The 18028-nt window shown below is 38.7% G+C and overlaps 1 protein-coding gene across 1 annotated transcript in view; it reads right to left on the bottom strand.

Moving 5' to 3' along the window:
• Nucleotides 1-18028, bottom strand: part of LOC135477176 (serine/threonine-protein kinase 36-like) — a 52275-nt gene that overhangs the window by 8500 nt on the left and 25747 nt on the right. Inside the window, 13 exon segments of the mRNA XM_064757332.1 lie at nt 555-714; nt 1135-1248; nt 3103-3206; nt 4478-4705; nt 6501-6575; nt 7011-7121; nt 7565-7628; nt 9448-9542; nt 13414-13512; nt 14940-15047; nt 15635-15765; nt 16682-16832; nt 17612-17717. Of these exon segments, the coding sequence (XP_064613402.1) occupies nt 555-714; nt 1135-1248; nt 3103-3206; nt 4478-4705; nt 6501-6575; nt 7011-7121; nt 7565-7628; nt 9448-9542; nt 13414-13512; nt 14940-15047; nt 15635-15765; nt 16682-16832; nt 17612-17717 (1546 nt within the window).

Here is an 18028-nt window from a genome sequence, read left to right as displayed (position 1 = left end):
TAGGTTTGACACATGTGAAGGATACAGTTTGTAGGCCTACATGACGTGAACATGTTGGGCAACACAATCATGATGACCCCACAAAATGTAGTTGAGACAGTTTTCGCTAGTTCAGGCAGGGAATATTTTCAAAAATGAGAGATTTTCCATATTCTGTTGGCCAATACAGCAATAATGTCCAAACATACCTTCAAACAATCAACTGGTTTGGGTTGAAGGAAATTAAATTCCATGTTTCTTGCTTTGTTAACGCATGACAGATCTGTATTCATTTTACGGACAAATGTTAGGTCAAAAGTGAATGAAACGACAAAGCGTTGTACAGCCATGTTTGTGAGGGATTTTCCCCTAAGAATTAATCCACAAACAGCTGACCTCTTTACAAAAACGAGGCTGTCATGATTTTGATTTGCCAACAACCAATGAGAAAGCTACGTCAGACGCAACAGTGGTATTGTGTGCTTTATCCTACATATCAATAGGGTCAAGCATCTGGACTAATCAACTACAGTACAATGTTGTCAGTACGGCACATCTACATGTGGTAAACTTACATTGAGACCATTGATGGTGTGTGTAAACTGAGCGACAAACTGTGTGTTGCCCAGCACCAGCCTAGTGACAAGGCCCAGGGGGATCTCCAGCTGGTCTGGCTTCAGGAACTTCACACAGGCTTTGAGTACACGAGGAAGGAGTTGTGCAGACAGCAGGCAGCTACAACAACAACAAAAGTGGATAATACGTTCTCTAAACGTTACGTTAACTAAACTTTGAAACCAATTTTCGCTACATCAATCATTAATGAATTTAAGTTTTCTTACATGTGTATATCTGGCACAGTTTATTTTCAACTTATTTCGAGTTCAAATTTAACAAGGCTGCTGTTGCTATTATTATATATTAAATATAAAGCAATGTGTCACAATAACATCTTTGTTATAATTACAAGACAACACCAAAGTCCTTAAACAATTCCAACATCTGTATGTCATCATGACTGGACATGACTACATCTGGAGTTGTAAAACACATAGGAATTTAAATAATTTGAAGTAATTTAAATTTTTCCTCATATTATCTGTACAGTTATTTTACAATATTTACATTAGCGGTGGGAAAACCTGGTATTGTTACCTCTGGATTTCTGACAATAGCTCCTCCTTGGCGTCTACTGCGAATGGGAAGCAGCAAAGCTGACTGACCAGTAAAATGATGTCTTCTGTCAGTTGTACACCACTGCCATTGTAGCTAAATCCAAAAAAAAAAAAAAAAGAAAACACATGACAGTTAGATTGCCCAAATATCTCAAAGAAAGCAACTGTTTGCAAAGTAAAAGTATGAGTATGAGAGGCCCTCATCCCTTGCGTGCTAATTTCAGTGAAAGTGAGAGCTAATCTGTGAGCAGTTTAAGCCAGGGAAACTGTATAATTAAAAGCTACATGTATACTCTGAGAACAGTGGTTACTGTAATCCAGAGAAATTGTCTAATTTAAAGCTGCATGTACATGTATACTCTGAGAACACTAATTACTGTAATCCAGGGAAACTGTCTAATTTAAAGCCATGTACATGCATACTCTGAGAACACTGATTATTGTAATCAGGGAAACTGTCTAATTTACAGCTACATGTATACTCTGAGAACACTGATTACTGTAATCCAGGGAAACTGTCTAATTTAAAGCTACATGTATACTCTGAGAACACTGGTTACTGTAATCCAGTTAAACTGTCTAATTTAAAGCCACATGTATACTCTGAGAACACTAATTACTGTAATCCAGGAAAACTGTCTAATTTAAAGCTACAAGTACATGTATACTCTAAGAACACTAATTACTATAATCCAGCAAACCATCTAATTTAAAGCTACAAGTACATGTACACTCTGAGAACACTCTTTACTGTAATCCAGGGAAACCATCTAATTTAAAGCTACAAGTACATGTATACTCTGAGAACACTCTTTACTGTAATCCAGGAAAACTATCTAATTTAAAGCTACAAGTACATGTATACTCTGAGAACACTAATTACTATAATCCAGCAAACCATCTAATTTAAAGCTACAAGTACATGTACACTCTGAGAACACTCTTTACTGTAATCCAGGGAAACCATCTAATTTAAAGCTACAAGTACATGTATACTCTGAGAACACTAATTACTATAATCCAGCAAACCATCTAATTTAAAGCTCCAAGTACATGTACACTCTGAGAACACTCTTTACTGTAATCCAGGGAAACCATCTAATTTAAAGCTACAAGTACATGTACACTCTGAGAACACTGATTACTGTAATCCAGGGAAACTGTCTAATTTAAAGCTACAAGTACATGTACACTCTGAGAACACTGATTACTGTAATCCAGGGAAACTGTCTAATTTAAAGCTACATGTACATGTATACTCTGAGAACACTGGTTACTGTAATCCAGGGAAACTGTCTAATTTAAAGCTACATGTACATGTATACTCTGAGAACACTGATTACTGTAATCCAGGGAAACCATCTAATTTAAAGCTACATGTACATGTATACTCTGAGAACACTGGTTACTGTAATCCAGGGAAACTGTCTAATTTAAAGCTACAAGTACATGTACACTCTGAGAACACTCTTTACTGTAATCCAGGGAAACCATCTAATTTAAAGCTACAAGTACATGTACACTCTGAGAACACTGATTACTGTAATCCAGGGAAACTGTCTAATTTAAAGCTACAAGTACATGTACACTCTGAGAACACTGATTACTGTAATCCAGGAAAACTATCTAATTTAAAGCTACAAGTACATGTACACTCTGAGAACACTGATTACTGTAATCCAGGAAAACTATCTAATTTAAAGCTACATGTACAGTCTGAGAACACTGATTACTGTAATCCAGGAAAACTATCTAATTTAAAGCTACATGTACAGTCTGAGAACACTGATCACTGTAATCCAGGAATTCCTCTCCAATTAGATGGAATAATACTATTAGAAAACTGAAACGGAAAACCAAGTTGTGAAATGCCTGAGCTAGGAAAATCTCCCTCAAATCTTGTGGTCAAATAATAAGATGTGAAGTGAACGTAAAAGTGAATGCAAACCTGTTAGCAGTCTGCTCCAAAAACTCCTCTCTCATCAGATGCACTAATGTTAGCATTACCACACTATCCCCGGCAGCAAGGTTGGGAATACATTGGAATGTTTCCTGCAACATCAGTTCACAAATTAATTTGATAGACTTAACACTAACATCAGATCACAAATTAAGTTAATGGACTAAATGATAAAATCAGACCACAAATTAATTTGATGGACTAAATGCTAGCATTAGTTAACAAATTAATTTGATGGACTAAGCATTAACATCAGTTCACAAATTAATTTGATGGACTAAACATTAACATCAGTTCACAAATTAATTTGATGGACTTAACACTAACATCAGATCACAAATTAAGTTAATGGACTAAATGATAAAATCAGACCACAAATTAATTTGATGGACTAAATGCTAGCATTAGTTAACAAATTAATTTGATGGACTAAGCATTAACATCAGTTCACAAATTAATTTGATGGACTAAACATTAACATCAGTTCACAAATTAAAAATGATGAACTAAACATTAACATCAGTTCACAAATTAATTTGATGGACTAAGCATTAACATCACAAATTCATTTGGTGGACTAAACACTTACATCAGTTTTAGAACTTCAATATTACACATGACAGGGTTAACTAGTGTGACAGACAGCTGGACTGACAGGGTGCAAACCTGTAGTCCTCCCTCACATACAGGAGTCGGGCTAAAGGGAGACAGTGCCATTAGGCTGTTTCATCCTCTTAAGTGATGCAATCCTTCACTACCAGTGAAAAACCAATATATCAAACAATGATGCATTAATGTTAAAGAGACGCAACTGGTTTGATATGGGCTGCTGCTCCAAATCTCTAAGAAAAAAGTTAAGAAATGTGAAAATCTACATGAAGTAGTTCTGTAGATATTGTGGCGACACCACAAAGTTCCACACAATACCATACATGTGATCTGTAATTAATAGTGAGCCTATAAACACCAGGTATGCAAAGGTAGGATTTATCATAAAAAGTATACATGTAAATACAGCATCTAAAACCATCTGTACAAAAAAAAAAAAAAAGCAAAAATAAAAGTAATAAGAATGGGAAGCTTACATGTATACCGCAGATAAAGTCTGTTGTAAGTCAAATTATCAGAGATGTTTCTGGATACAAATGACTTCTCAAGTTTAGAGGATTAAAATCCTTCAGCAAACATTGATTTGAAGAGACAATTACCAAAATATGTTCCATTTACTAAACAAGGGTCAACATATTTATGTTTATTGTCACTGGCTCAAAAAACAAAAAGAAAAAGTAATCACTCCTAAAACATGATACAGTAAAAAATCACACATTTGGAACACAATTTTGCTCACATGGTTTTACCTTACCTTAGAGAAGACAGAGACTGACATCTGCAGGACAGCCATCAGCCCTTGTGGGGACATGAGGGCCCAGTCTGGGGGTTCAAATGGCACAGTACTCTCCCCTTCCGTCTCCATGTCCTCCACGGGCATGTCCATCTCTGCGTTACGAATGTGTAGGGCCTGGGCAATCCTCTGCCACATGGTGCTCCATATCCCAGTCTGTATGTACATCTGGGCCACAGGTACATCACACTAGGGGAGGGGGGATGAAAAACACAGGATTATTCTTAGAAGCTGTGCTAAACTTTAATAGCCCAATGCTTCACCGTGGTTTGCATGAACATGTCTTACATTACCTCACAATTCAGGTATACAATACATATCATACAAATACAACATATTGTAGTAAAAGCCACATTAAATATGTAGTCAACTTGGACTTTGTAGCAAGGCAACCAAAGAGTTCAGCTGTGGCTGACACATGAAAGCAAAACTTCAGCTGAATACATTAAAGGTGGAGAAAACATAAAAATGACAAAGTTCAGACGGAAGAGAGCGAAAAGTTATTCCTAAATGTGGTCTTCAATATTTTTTCCCGATTTTTCCTTAAGGAGAAAAAGACACTTGAAAATAATTGTACGTTGGGTATTTGGGACCACCTTTTGGTACTTATAGTCTTTGTTTAATAATGTCATAAATGAGGGTGTAACACAGCTTTAATAAATATTTCTGCACTAGAATTTGTTCTTTTTATTTGTTCAGCTAACAAATGTATTAAACCTCAATTTGGATCATATTTATATTTTGAATATGTTCATAAATATTATCAAAATTTAGGTTAAATGCATATGTTTTGATATAAACAACAAATTTACATTCAAATAAATTTATTAGACAAGCATCATATCCTTATTTAGAACATTATTATGCAACAATGATAAATACCAAAAGTTGGTCCCAAATACCCACCATACAAAAATATTTTCAAATACACTTTTCTCTTGAAAAAAATATCCCCAAAATATTAAAGGTCATATTGGCAAAGAAGTTTTGATGTTCTTTCATCTGATTTTGTCATCATGTTTATGTTTTCTTCTCCTTTAAGTACTGAAATCGTGAATTTTGTAATTTACACTAATTAATATGCACACAGAGCATCAGTGGCAAAATATCTGTGTTATGTCCTTGTGCTTTATATGCATGTCAAATTTCACGTCAATGCATGCTGTGATATGCTGAGATACCACCCCTAACATGTTGTTAAACCTTGATTCTAATCCCCAGTACACTAAATCAGGAATTTGGTAATTTGCAGCATTTAATATGCACACACTGTATCAACCGTGGAAGATCCTCCTCAGATTATTGTGCTCCACATATGTGCAAACCCTCAGTTTAATACACGCAACACTTAAGATACCACCCTTAACATTTTGTTTAACACTGCTTTCCCTATTATTGGACACCGACACTCAGGGTACAGCATAAGGTAAACAGTGAAGAATATATAGAAGTAAACTTATTATTTGATGGTAACAAAAAAAACAAAAAACAAACTAATTACCCAATAACCAATTACAATTATAAGTAAGAAACTTATTGGTAGTTTTTTCTAATTGTATATTGGTATTGATTCTAATCCACACTAAGTCAATAATTTAGTATTTTACTTACTGACAGTTTTTTCTAAATGTGTATTGTGTAAAAGAAATTTACTGCCAGGTGCGTTTAACATGCAAAAATTAACCTTGCTTTCCCTGTACATGGTACGCGAGAAACGAAAACCATATCAGTGAATGTAGGTGTACAGGTATATTATAAAGTTTGATTTATGCATACAAATTATGATATGCAAATTACATCATTTTCAGGAAGGAGTTACATTACCTAAAATATAATTAAAGATAACAGCCATCACATGCTTGCCATGTGTCAAGGAATGGGGCGCTCAAATAATACTGTGCTTTGTACATGTAGTTGTTGTGATTGTGAGGATTGGCTGGCTGACCTAGTAGCCATGACCTATAAGTGAGATAAGAGTGAATACCTGAGCCAAGAGCTCACAGAGCAAGAGCAGAAGACCATCCATCACCCCATAGTCAAACGGGCAGCGTTCACAAATCTGGTCACCAAGGCAAAACAAATACACACTAAAATACACAGCTAAAGGTACAAGTAGAAGAATTTGACGGGTGAAATTTATGAAATGGAGACCTGTCAAACGCTTAACATTTTACTGATGTCAGATGTAACTTTTCCAGCTCATATTAATAACATCACATTAAAGACAGAATGACATTACCGTAGAAAGTGTTACACTGTTGCAATGTAGACACTGTGTTGTGTCAAGTTTTGGACTTATTTTTTGCACTTATCATACATGTCAATCTATGCACTTGTATTATAACTTTACATCTGTTAAGTTTAGTACACATTTTTGTTACACTTTAATTCTTGGCTACGTTCCCCCCTGCCCCCCCTGCCCTCCCCCAGCCCCCCCCCCCCCCCCCAGCTCAGCAGTGTGTTTGCTGCTGACACCACCAAGCTCTACTCCTACCTCAGCTAGATCAGTGAAGACAGACAAGCAGGCTGACAACATGTCTTCAGGCTGTACCTCTACGCTGGAACCAGAGTATACCATCTGACTGAAGAGCAAGGCTGCTGCAGCCTGCAAATAAAATATACGGGTGTAGCTGGCTGCAAATAAACGCATACATACATGTATAGCTGTTTGCAAATAGGAACAGAAATGCGAGCACAGATGTAGCTGTCTGCTAATACATACATACATAGGAGCAGCTGCATGCAAATAAATATACAAAAATGTATGTCATTAGTAGCAGTGCAAACTATATCTGAGGTCAAGTGTAATTTTAGTCTACATATCATTACAATCCTCAAGAAATGTGAACAATCCCTATTTTATCTACAATTTTCTTCACACACAAGCTACTTGCACATTCTTGTTACAGTACAGTTTGAATTATGAATACCCTTGGCTTGGACTGCCTTAAGAGTGCTGTAGACACTCCACAAAGTTCCACATGACTTTATTCTCAACAAGTCTGAAGATATGAGAGCTGAAGACTGGATTCAATCCCTCTGACTTACTGTGTGACTGGCGATTTGAGACTCCACAAATACACTGATCACCAGCGAACTCTTATCACCCAGCCTGTAAACAGGAACAAATTTTTTATCACCTTGTTCAATGGTACATGTTGTATACCATGTAATTGTACTGCATGCAACGTTACTTCACTTCAGACCACTAGCCCTTAGGCTCTCCGGTTGTAAGGAGGAAGGTGTAATGGTTGCCACTATCCCCTCCACCATAATGCTGGCTGCCGGCGTGCAATTTCTTCACTTCAGACCACTAGCCCTTAGGCTCTTTGGTTGTAAGGAGAAAAGTGCGATGGTCGCCGCTGTCCCCTCCATCATAATGCTGGCCGCCAGCGTACAATTGCTTCAGTTCAGACCACTAGCCCTTAGGCTCTTCGGCTGTAAGGAGGAAGGTGTGATGGTCGCCGCTATCCCCTCCACCATAATGCTGGCCGCCGGCGTACAATTGCTTCAGTTCAGACCACTAGCTCTTAGGCTCTCCTGCTGTAAGGAGGAAAGTGTGATGGTTGCCGCTATCCCCTCCACCATAATGCTGGCTACCAGCGTACAATTGCTCAGGTCAGACCACTAGCCCTTAGGCTCTTCGGTTGTAAGGAGGATAGTGTGATGGTTGCCGCTATCCCCTCCACCATAATGCTGGCCGCCAGCTTACAATTGCTTCAGTTCAGACCACTAGCCCTTAGGCTCTCAGGTTGTAAGGAGGAAGATGTGATGATTGCCGCTATTCCCTCCACCATGATGCTGGCCGCCGGCGTACAAAACTATTTTTGAGTACAACATAAAACACCATAGAAATAAATAAATCCGTACACTAGTCTTTAGGCAAAGAGATTGAGTTCATGAGAGGTTCAGTGGTTTATTTAAGTGATTTTTGACTCATTTAATTAATTGTTATTTGGTTGTTGAATGAATGATCAGAATTCCTTGGCATACTGCCAGTATTTCAGTCCTATTCTGACAAGAACATACAAGTATATGAAAATGATATCATATAAAATCAGGAAGCAGGACACTAACGCTTCTGAAACCAGCTAAAACAAACAAAAATAGGCCAAATTTGAAAATCACAACACATGTATTTATTTATTTATTTATTTGATTGGTGTTTTATGCTATACTCAAGAATATTCACAACACATGTAACTGTAGTCCTTAAACAATATCTTTACATGTTTAATTGTGGCAAATAACTAAAATAAAGGGTCAACTACCATAAAGAGTCAACTACCACACAGAACACACCTGGTGGCTGTCAAGGACAAAATTATTTTTTCAACGTTATTGAAGTATTCTGTTCACTAAAACCACAAGGAAAAGGTCTAAGTTGTTGAAAAGTATTGTTTACTGTACCCCAAAATTAGTGAACTGATCACAAGGTTGACTCCAGAATTTGGTGAAATGAACTTAGGAAGTTTTGTACCTGTTACTTAATCGGTGAGTTCAAATTGCAACCAAGTATTGTTATATTTACCTGAGCTGGGGTAAATGAACACAGAATTATTATAGTTGACTGTAGAGTAGACAAGTCTGAACTCTGTGTTCTTATGACAGACCCCCGTACATGTATTTAAATGTCCTTGATATAAATCTAGTCGGCATGTTAAAACTGTCTCTAGTTTACAAAGATTTGGAAAAGACAGAGTGGGGCCTCTCGCAAGCTGAAGCAGCTAAAAGCCATGATTTTGCGAGAGATGCTAACAGCGCCGATGAGCCGACACCTGTCTTGCCCAAACCTGCGTGAATTGGCGAAACTACTGAGATGCCAACTCAGCCTATTGGTTATACAAGTAAGCATTTTGTCTGACATCTATAGACCCTGCTGGACCACTGTGATGATATTTACTGATTGTCTGGACAGTCCATATACTCACACAGCAGGTATCCTCTGTAGCTGAATAACTAATGTGCTCAGTATATGTAGTGTGATCTCAATCACGGAGTTCACTTCCATGTCTGACACCATCACCTGAAACATGACAACCAGTAATACAGTCACAATCACAGAGTTCACCTCCATGTCTGACACCATCACCTGAAACATGACAACCAGTAATACAGTCACAATCACAGAGTTCACCTCCGTGTCTGACACCATCACCTGAAACATGACAACCAGTAATACAGTCACAATCACAGAGTTCACTTCCATGTCTGACACCATCACCTGAAACATGACAACCAGTAATACAGTCACAATCACAGAGTTCACTTCCATGTCTGACACCATCACCTGAAAGGCAACAACCAGTAATACAGTCACAATCACAGAGTTCACCTCCATGCCTGACAACATCACATGAAACACGACAACCAGTAATACAGTCACAATCACAGAGTTCACCTCCATGTCTGACACCATCACCTGAAACATGACAACCAGTAATACAGTCACAATCACAGAGTTCACTTCCATGTCTGATACCATCACCTGAAACACGACAACAAGTAATACAGTCACAATCACAGAGTTCACTTCCATGTCTGACACCATCACCTGAAACATGACAACCAGTAATACAGTCACAATCACAGAGTTCACTTCCATGTCTGACACCATCACCTGAAACATGACAACCAGTAATACAGTCACAATCACAGAGTTCACTTCCATGTCTGACACCATCACCTGAAACATGACAACCAGTAATACAGTCACAATCACAGAGTTCACTTCCATGTCTGACACCATCACCTGAAACATGACTACCAGTAATACAGTCACAATCACAGAGTTCACCTCCATGTCTGACACCACCACATGAAACATGACAACCAGTAATACAGTCACAATCACAGAGTTCACTTCCATGTCTGACACCATCACCTGAAACATGACAACCAGTAATACAGTCACAATCACAGAGTTTACCTCCATGCCTGACAACATCACATGAAACACGACAACCAGTAATACAGTCACAATCACAGAGTTCACCTCCATGTCTGACACCATCACCTGAAACATGACAACCAGTAATACAGTCACAATCACAGAGTTCACTTCCATGTCTGACACCATCACCTGAAACACGACAACAAGTAATACAGTCACAATCACAGAGTTCACCTCCATGTCTGACACCATCACCTGAAACATGACAACCAGTAATACAGTCACAATCACAGAGTTCACTTCCATGTCTGACAACATCACCTGAAACACGACAACCAGTAATACAGTCACAATCACAGAGTTCACCTCCATGTCTGACACCATCACATGAAACATGACAACCAGTAATACAGTCACAATCACAGAGTTCACTTCCATGTCTGACAACATCACCTTAATAGCAACAACCAGTAATACAGTCACAATCACAGAGTTCACTTCCATGTCTGACACCACCACCTGGAACACGACAACAAGTAATACAGTCACAATCACAGAGTTCACTTCCATGTCTGACACCATCACCTGAAAGGCGACAACCAGTAATACAGTCACAATCACAGAGTTCACTTCCATGCCTGACAACATCACATGAAACACGACAACAAGTAATACAGTCACAATCACAGAGTTCACTTCCATGTCTGACACCATCACCTGAAAGGCGACAACCAGTAATACAGTCACAATCACAGAGTTCACTTCCATGCCTGACAACATCACATGAAACACGACAACCAGTAATACAGTCACAATCACAGAGTTCGCTTCCATGCCTGACAACATCACATGAAACACGACAACCAGTAATACAGTCACAATCACAGAGTTCACTTCCATGTCTGACACCATCACCTGAAAGGCGACAACCAGTAATACAGTCACAATCACAGAGTTCACCTCCATGTCTGACAACATCACATGAAACACGACAACCAGTAATACAGTCACAATCACAGAGTTCGCTTCCATGCCTGACAACATCACATGAAACACAACAACCAGTAATACAGTCACAATCACAGAGTTCACTTCCATGTCTGACACCATCACCTGAAAGGCGACAACCAGTAATACAGTCACAATCACAGAGTTCACCTCCATGCCTGACAACATCACATGAAACACGACAACCAGTAATACAGTCACAATCACAGAGTTCGCTTCCATGCCTGACAACATCACATGAAACACGACAACCAGTAATACAGTCACAATCACAGAGTTCGCTTCCAGGCCTGACAACATCACATGAAACACGACAACCAGTAATACAGTCACAATCACAGAGTTCACTTCCATGCCTGACAACATCACATGAAACACGACAACCAGTAATACAGTCACAATCACAGAGTTCACTTCCATGTCTGACACCATCACCTGAAAGGCGACAACCAGTAATACAGTCACAATCACAGAGTTCACTTCCATGCCTGACAACATCACATGAAACACGACAACAAGTAATACAGTCACAATCACAGAGTTCACTTCCATGTCTGAAACCATCACCTGAAAGGCAACAACCAGTAATACAGTCACAATCACAGAGTTCACCTCCATGCCTGACAACATCACATGAAACACGACAACCAGTAATACAGTCACAATCACAGAGTTCACTTCCATGTCTGACACCATCACCTGAAACACGACAACCAGTAATACAGTCACAATCACAGATTTCACTTCCATGTCTGACACCATCACCTGAAACACGACAACCAGTAATACAGTCACAATCACAGAGTTCACTTCCATGCCTGACAACATCACCTGAAAGGCGACAACCAGTAATACAGTCACAATCACAGAGTTCACCTCCATGTCTGACACCATCAACTGAAAGGCGACAACCAGTAATACAGTCACAATCACAGAGTTCACTTCCATGTCTGACACCATCACCTGAAAGGCGACAACCAGTAATACAGTCACAATCACAGAGTTCACTTCCATGCCTCACAACATCACCTGAAAGGCGACAACCAGTAATACAGTCACAATCACAGAGTTCACCTCCATGTCTGACATATGACATGTATGTATGACCCAGGAGCCTCTTGCCAATGAGGTCTCTGCGATTTCAAGTCCAGCTCATGCAAACTTCCTCTCCAGCCGTAAGTGAAAAGGTGTGCCAGCAACCTACAGATGGTCGTGGGTTTCCCCCAGGCAGTGCCTGGTTTCCTCCCGTCATATAAGGCATATACAGTAAGTGAAATATTCTTGAGTATGGCATAAACCACAACTCAAATCAACTCAACTCAACTCAAATCAACTCAAATGTTTAATTTGGCACTTAACAATTCGTCAAGTCATATGATGACGAGGAGTCATCAGGTGTGTGTGCAGTGTACACATAATGTGTCTTCATGTGGTGAGTCCATGCTGCCAAAGTGATGCAGACACTGAAATATCATGCCAAAGATGCCAGACATGACAAACCACCCAGTCACAATATACTAATGCCGGGCCAACCAGTCATGCTTCCTTGCTCTAACCTCTTTAACATTGTTGAGCGCCAAGCGAGGCAGCAGCAAGAACCATTTTTAAAGTCTTTGGTATGACACAACTCAGGTTTGATCCCAGGATCTCCTGACTTCGAGGCGAATACTCTAAGGCCACCGAAACAGTCCATCAACATAGGGTGTTATCTGTAGTGTAGAAACACTGCAGTCAGTCTAGCATGACCTATCACGTAATTCATCATCATATGATATTTCCTCTTGAATTGGTCCACAAAAGCTGACGACACCAGCCTTTCCAACAACTGTAAACATCCTACAAACACAACCAGTATTAAACCAAGTGAAAACTCTTGATATAACCTTCGTGTTCGTGTATTTAATGCAGGGTATATACAGTGTAAAGGCTATAACATTACTGACTTCATAGTACTATCATTTAGGTAGAATGTATGTATAAATTAGGAGTCTCATACCTTGCCCAGTAGAATGTCGAGCAGAGTCTCTGTGTGTTTGTCATGGTCAGCGATGTAGGCACACAGAGTACTGGACATCTGACAGCAGGAATACACTATCTGTGTGGACGAACATACAGTCACGGATTACTTAATAGAAAGAAAACACCAGGTAAAACGTTTATATGCATCCGTAAAGTAAACCACATGAAGTTTAAAAGGCAGAACTTTTTGTCTTTATTATGTTACATAGCCAAGCAAAGTCGCAGACACTGAAACAAAGTGCTGCCACGTTATCAATTTGAATAAATCAGGCATGAGTTATCTCTATAATCTGAGAATGCAGCTGCTTCCACATACATCACCTTAACGCCCATTTACCTTTAACACTGGGAACAGAGTGACGCGAAATCGTGTTTCTGGTTGGCCTAACATGGCATTTTCCATTTTAAGAATTCCAGAGGAAACACTAATTTATTGAACTACCAAACAAAACAGCCAAAAATGGCCAGGGCCATTTACATCTGTTTTCAGCACTCTTTTGAATGAATGAATGACTATGGCTTAACGCCAACCCTCTTTTGAATAAATGAATGATTATGGCTTAACGCCAACCCCTCTTTTGCATAAATGAATGATTATGGCTTAACGCCAACCCCTCTTTTGCATAAATGAATGATTATGGCTTAACACCAATCCTCTTTTGAATAAATGAATGATTATGGCTTTACGCCACCCCCTCTTTTGAATAAATGAATGATTATGGCTTAACGCCAACCCCTGTTTTGAATAAATGAATGATTATGGCTTAACGCCAACCCTCTTTTGAATAAATGAATGATTATGGCTTTACGCCACCCCCTCTTTTGAATAAATGCATGATTATGGCTTAATGCCAACCCCTCTTTTGAATAAATGAATGATTATGGATTAACGCCAAACCTCTTTTGAACAAATGAATGATTATGGCTTTACGCCACCCTCTCTTTTGAATAAATGAATGATTATGGCTTAACACCAACCCCTCTTCTGAATAACTAAGCTTACACATATATTACTTATTGCCTTCCTTTAATAACTTAAATGGAATACAGTATCTGTTGGTACGAACATGTTGACTGTTTTATACAGCAGGGTGTGGGTTCTAAAACACTATGGAATACACTACCTGTGCGTATGAAGCTGCAGAGTGAATTACACTAGCTCCCACTGGACGATCAGTTGTAGCATTGTGGGCAGGTGTGTTAGGCATGAGGTATTAACCGTGGACTTTCCTCCTCACAGCCAACTTACATGTGCATGTACAATGTGTAGATAGATGTACATGTATGTCATATGTGCATGAGTATAGCAAAAAATACCAATGAAATGAAAATAAACTAGCTTTCCTGATTTCCCTTTTTCACTTACTCATTTATATAGATATTTAACTTTAGAGAAAGAACATCACAGCCTTAACAGCTTGAACAATGTCACAGCCAAGCCTCTGACACACTCGATGCTCAATCGCATCTCTACTCACACTCTCATATGATATCTACACGAACCTTAAGAGAATTTCCACAGCTTGATGGAAACCGCAGGCACATAAGGAAGGCATCTGTGATAGCGTCATTAGTGCTTAGTGCCATCTCATCTCCCAAATACTTGGCCACCTGAAACACACGTCCTTAATATTTCAGCACAATTCAGGATATTTACTGCAGGAGTGGAACACCCTTCTGCTTAAAAAAAACACCAAAAAAAAAAACACAAAAAAAAAAAACAACACAGGCAATATACACATACGTGAAAGTACATGTTCACACATACGGCCCTTATATCAAATTTTGATAGTCAAAATCTTGCCTTACCCTAATTCCTCAACATTTTCACATGTGAAAGATCAACTTTCAGTGCAATTTATGCACATTTTTGATTTGATTTTGGAGACAACTTTACTGGTAGGATTGCCAAGTTTCAGGGCTAAACAAAAAATATGATTTTATCAGTCATCACAGAATAATGCCTTCAGAATATACTTGAACAAACACCTTGCCAAACATGTGAAAAGGTTCAAGAATTACAGTATGTCTAATGAATATTTTTCTCTTAGAAGAATTCAGTAATATATTTCTAATATTTACAAGTATACTTTCATGATACTGACATCTGCATTACTTCTTTCCTACACTGTTCTAACGGAAATTTCCTGTGGTTTTATCAAAACTGTGCCAAGTACTTGTATTTTCAAATGTCCCACCTTTCTTTTGCCATTAAGACCGGATTCAGGATTTAAAGGGAGGTAAGTCAATGCTGCTAATGCTCCAATCAGCTGATGTGTGACCCCTGCTTGCCTCTGTTCAGCTTGTTCCACATCCCCCTCAAATAACTCTGAATAAAAAAATATATGGCTCTGAAGATTCCTGCTAAGACGCCATTTAAAAGCAAAACAAATAACCATTTATAACTGGTGAAAAAAAAGCAAGAAGAAATGAACAAGGTTTACTAAACGCTTAAGCAACACGATCAGCAAAGGCAACCACTCATCGAGCCATGGCTTGAAATGTAAGCAAATAATTTACACGTACATTACATATTATCTAATGAAACTATTTATTCGTACCGGAAAACATCTCTTCCAATACCCAGTGTTTGAACCTTAAGTTTTTATGTGCAAGAAAACTTTAATATGAGAGAGTTTTCCAAGTACACTTCTTAAAACGCTAGTTAAATCTGGAACATACGTACATGTCAGTGAGGTATTTACCTTGTTAAAAGGATACATGACATGATCGGCTTTTATTTCTTAACATGGAGCATAGGGAGAAGTGTAACATATAAAAGTGCAAAAAAGCTTTCAGCTTTATTCTTGGAGCATGAAATTGGCTTTAAACTACAGTTTTCTTAAGGTCTCAGAAAAATAAGTAACTTGCTGTGATGACATCAACAATGATAGACTTTGGCTGGTCCCACATCCCCAGTATATTTACTGATGATGTCATTTCCGAATATGCCGGAAAAACTGATGACACACATACATAAAATACAGGAGTTATTAAGAGATATAAAATATACCTTTAAAAAGAAAGTCTGTTTTTCTCTCACTTTTTTGGCATATCTGTCCTCATTTTCCGTAAAACTATACTACTTGTTTTATAGTACCTTTTTATGTATCGTTTAATGCTGTGAACATACCCACATACAAAGGCATGTGCATATATACATTTTTGGTTGTTGTACTTGTAATCTGGACATTAAGGTACCTGGAAGCTGCTACACAATTTTGAGTGAGTCCAGTGCCACAAACCTATCATTTTCTTGAGCTGTGTAGTATCATTAGGAATGCAATGGAGGAGAGCGTTCAGAGCTGCTGTCTGTTTGCTGGCCACTGTAGAGAAGAACTGTGAGGCATTCTCATGTTTGTCTCTCTCCATCACTTCACACATGTAAACCACACACTGCAGGGAAAAGTAGTACATATTTGTTTCTGCATTTCATACAAATTTATTCATTTATTTACAGTGTATTTCCAGGGATGATAATTTGGAACAAATTCACAAAACTTGATTGAAAAACTAATTTAAAAAAAGCATGTTTTGTTCTGATCAAATAAACAAAATTCCATTACACAAGCTACTACTGAAGTTTTATTTATTTATTTATTTATTTGACTGGTGTTTTACGCCGTACTCAAGAATATTTCACTTATACGACGGCGGCCAGCATTATGGTGGGTGGAAACCGGGCACAACCTGGGGGAAACCCACGACAATCCACAGGTTGCTGGCAGACCTTCCCACTTATGGCTGAAGAGGAAGCCAGCATGAGCTGGACTTGAACTCACAGCGACCGCATTGGTGAGAGGCTCCTGGGTCATTACGCTGCGCTAGCACGCTAACCGACTGAGCTACGGAGGCCCCACTGAAGTTTTAGCACTGAAGTATTTCACAATGTTTAAGCCAATAACATAATGGTTTGAAGTAAATGACGAAATGAACCACATGAATATCTAACACTGATAACAGTTTTAGCGCGGTTTGGGATCACGGATGATATCATAACCACATTTATATATGGTGACCAGACACCACTGAACATTCTACAATCATTCCACAACAAAGTTACAGCCAAACCACTAGTAGGCCAGTGGCTTGCTATAGAGTATATGGGAGAAAACTATTAACCTAGCTTGTATAGTACACATGCACTTAGTAATCGTCTCATGATTACCCATTACCAATAGAGTTTGCTCTCTCAGTCTGATATCCACATCCACCTTCTGTAGTAACAGCTGTGGCAACAGGCTTATGAACTCCACACATGCACCCAGGTAAACATCAGAGCTGCAAAAACACAGGTACAGGTATGTAGACATTTATTTTCTTATTTGATTGCTGTTTTACGCCATATTCAAGAATATTTCATTTATATAACAGTGACCAGCATTGTGGTAGGAGGAAACTGGTGAAACTCCAGCCATCCCCACTGTACATTGTCCCAAATTGTCAACATATTCACTTATTAAAGTGCAACTTCCAGCGCATTTTATGCACCTATTTAAATTAGATTTTAGTCGGCCAATTTCATGGGTTCACAAAAATCCCAGAAAATGGACAGATTTGTGCATTTTCCTGCTCACACTGTTCATGGGGCC

Source organism: Liolophura sinensis, chromosome 10, assembly GCF_032854445.1.
Source record: "Liolophura sinensis isolate JHLJ2023 chromosome 10, CUHK_Ljap_v2, whole genome shotgun sequence".
NCBI classification, from domain to species: Eukaryota; Metazoa; Mollusca; class Polyplacophora; order Chitonida; family Chitonidae; genus Liolophura; species Liolophura sinensis.
This window is presented reverse-complemented; position numbering and strand designations above follow the sequence as displayed.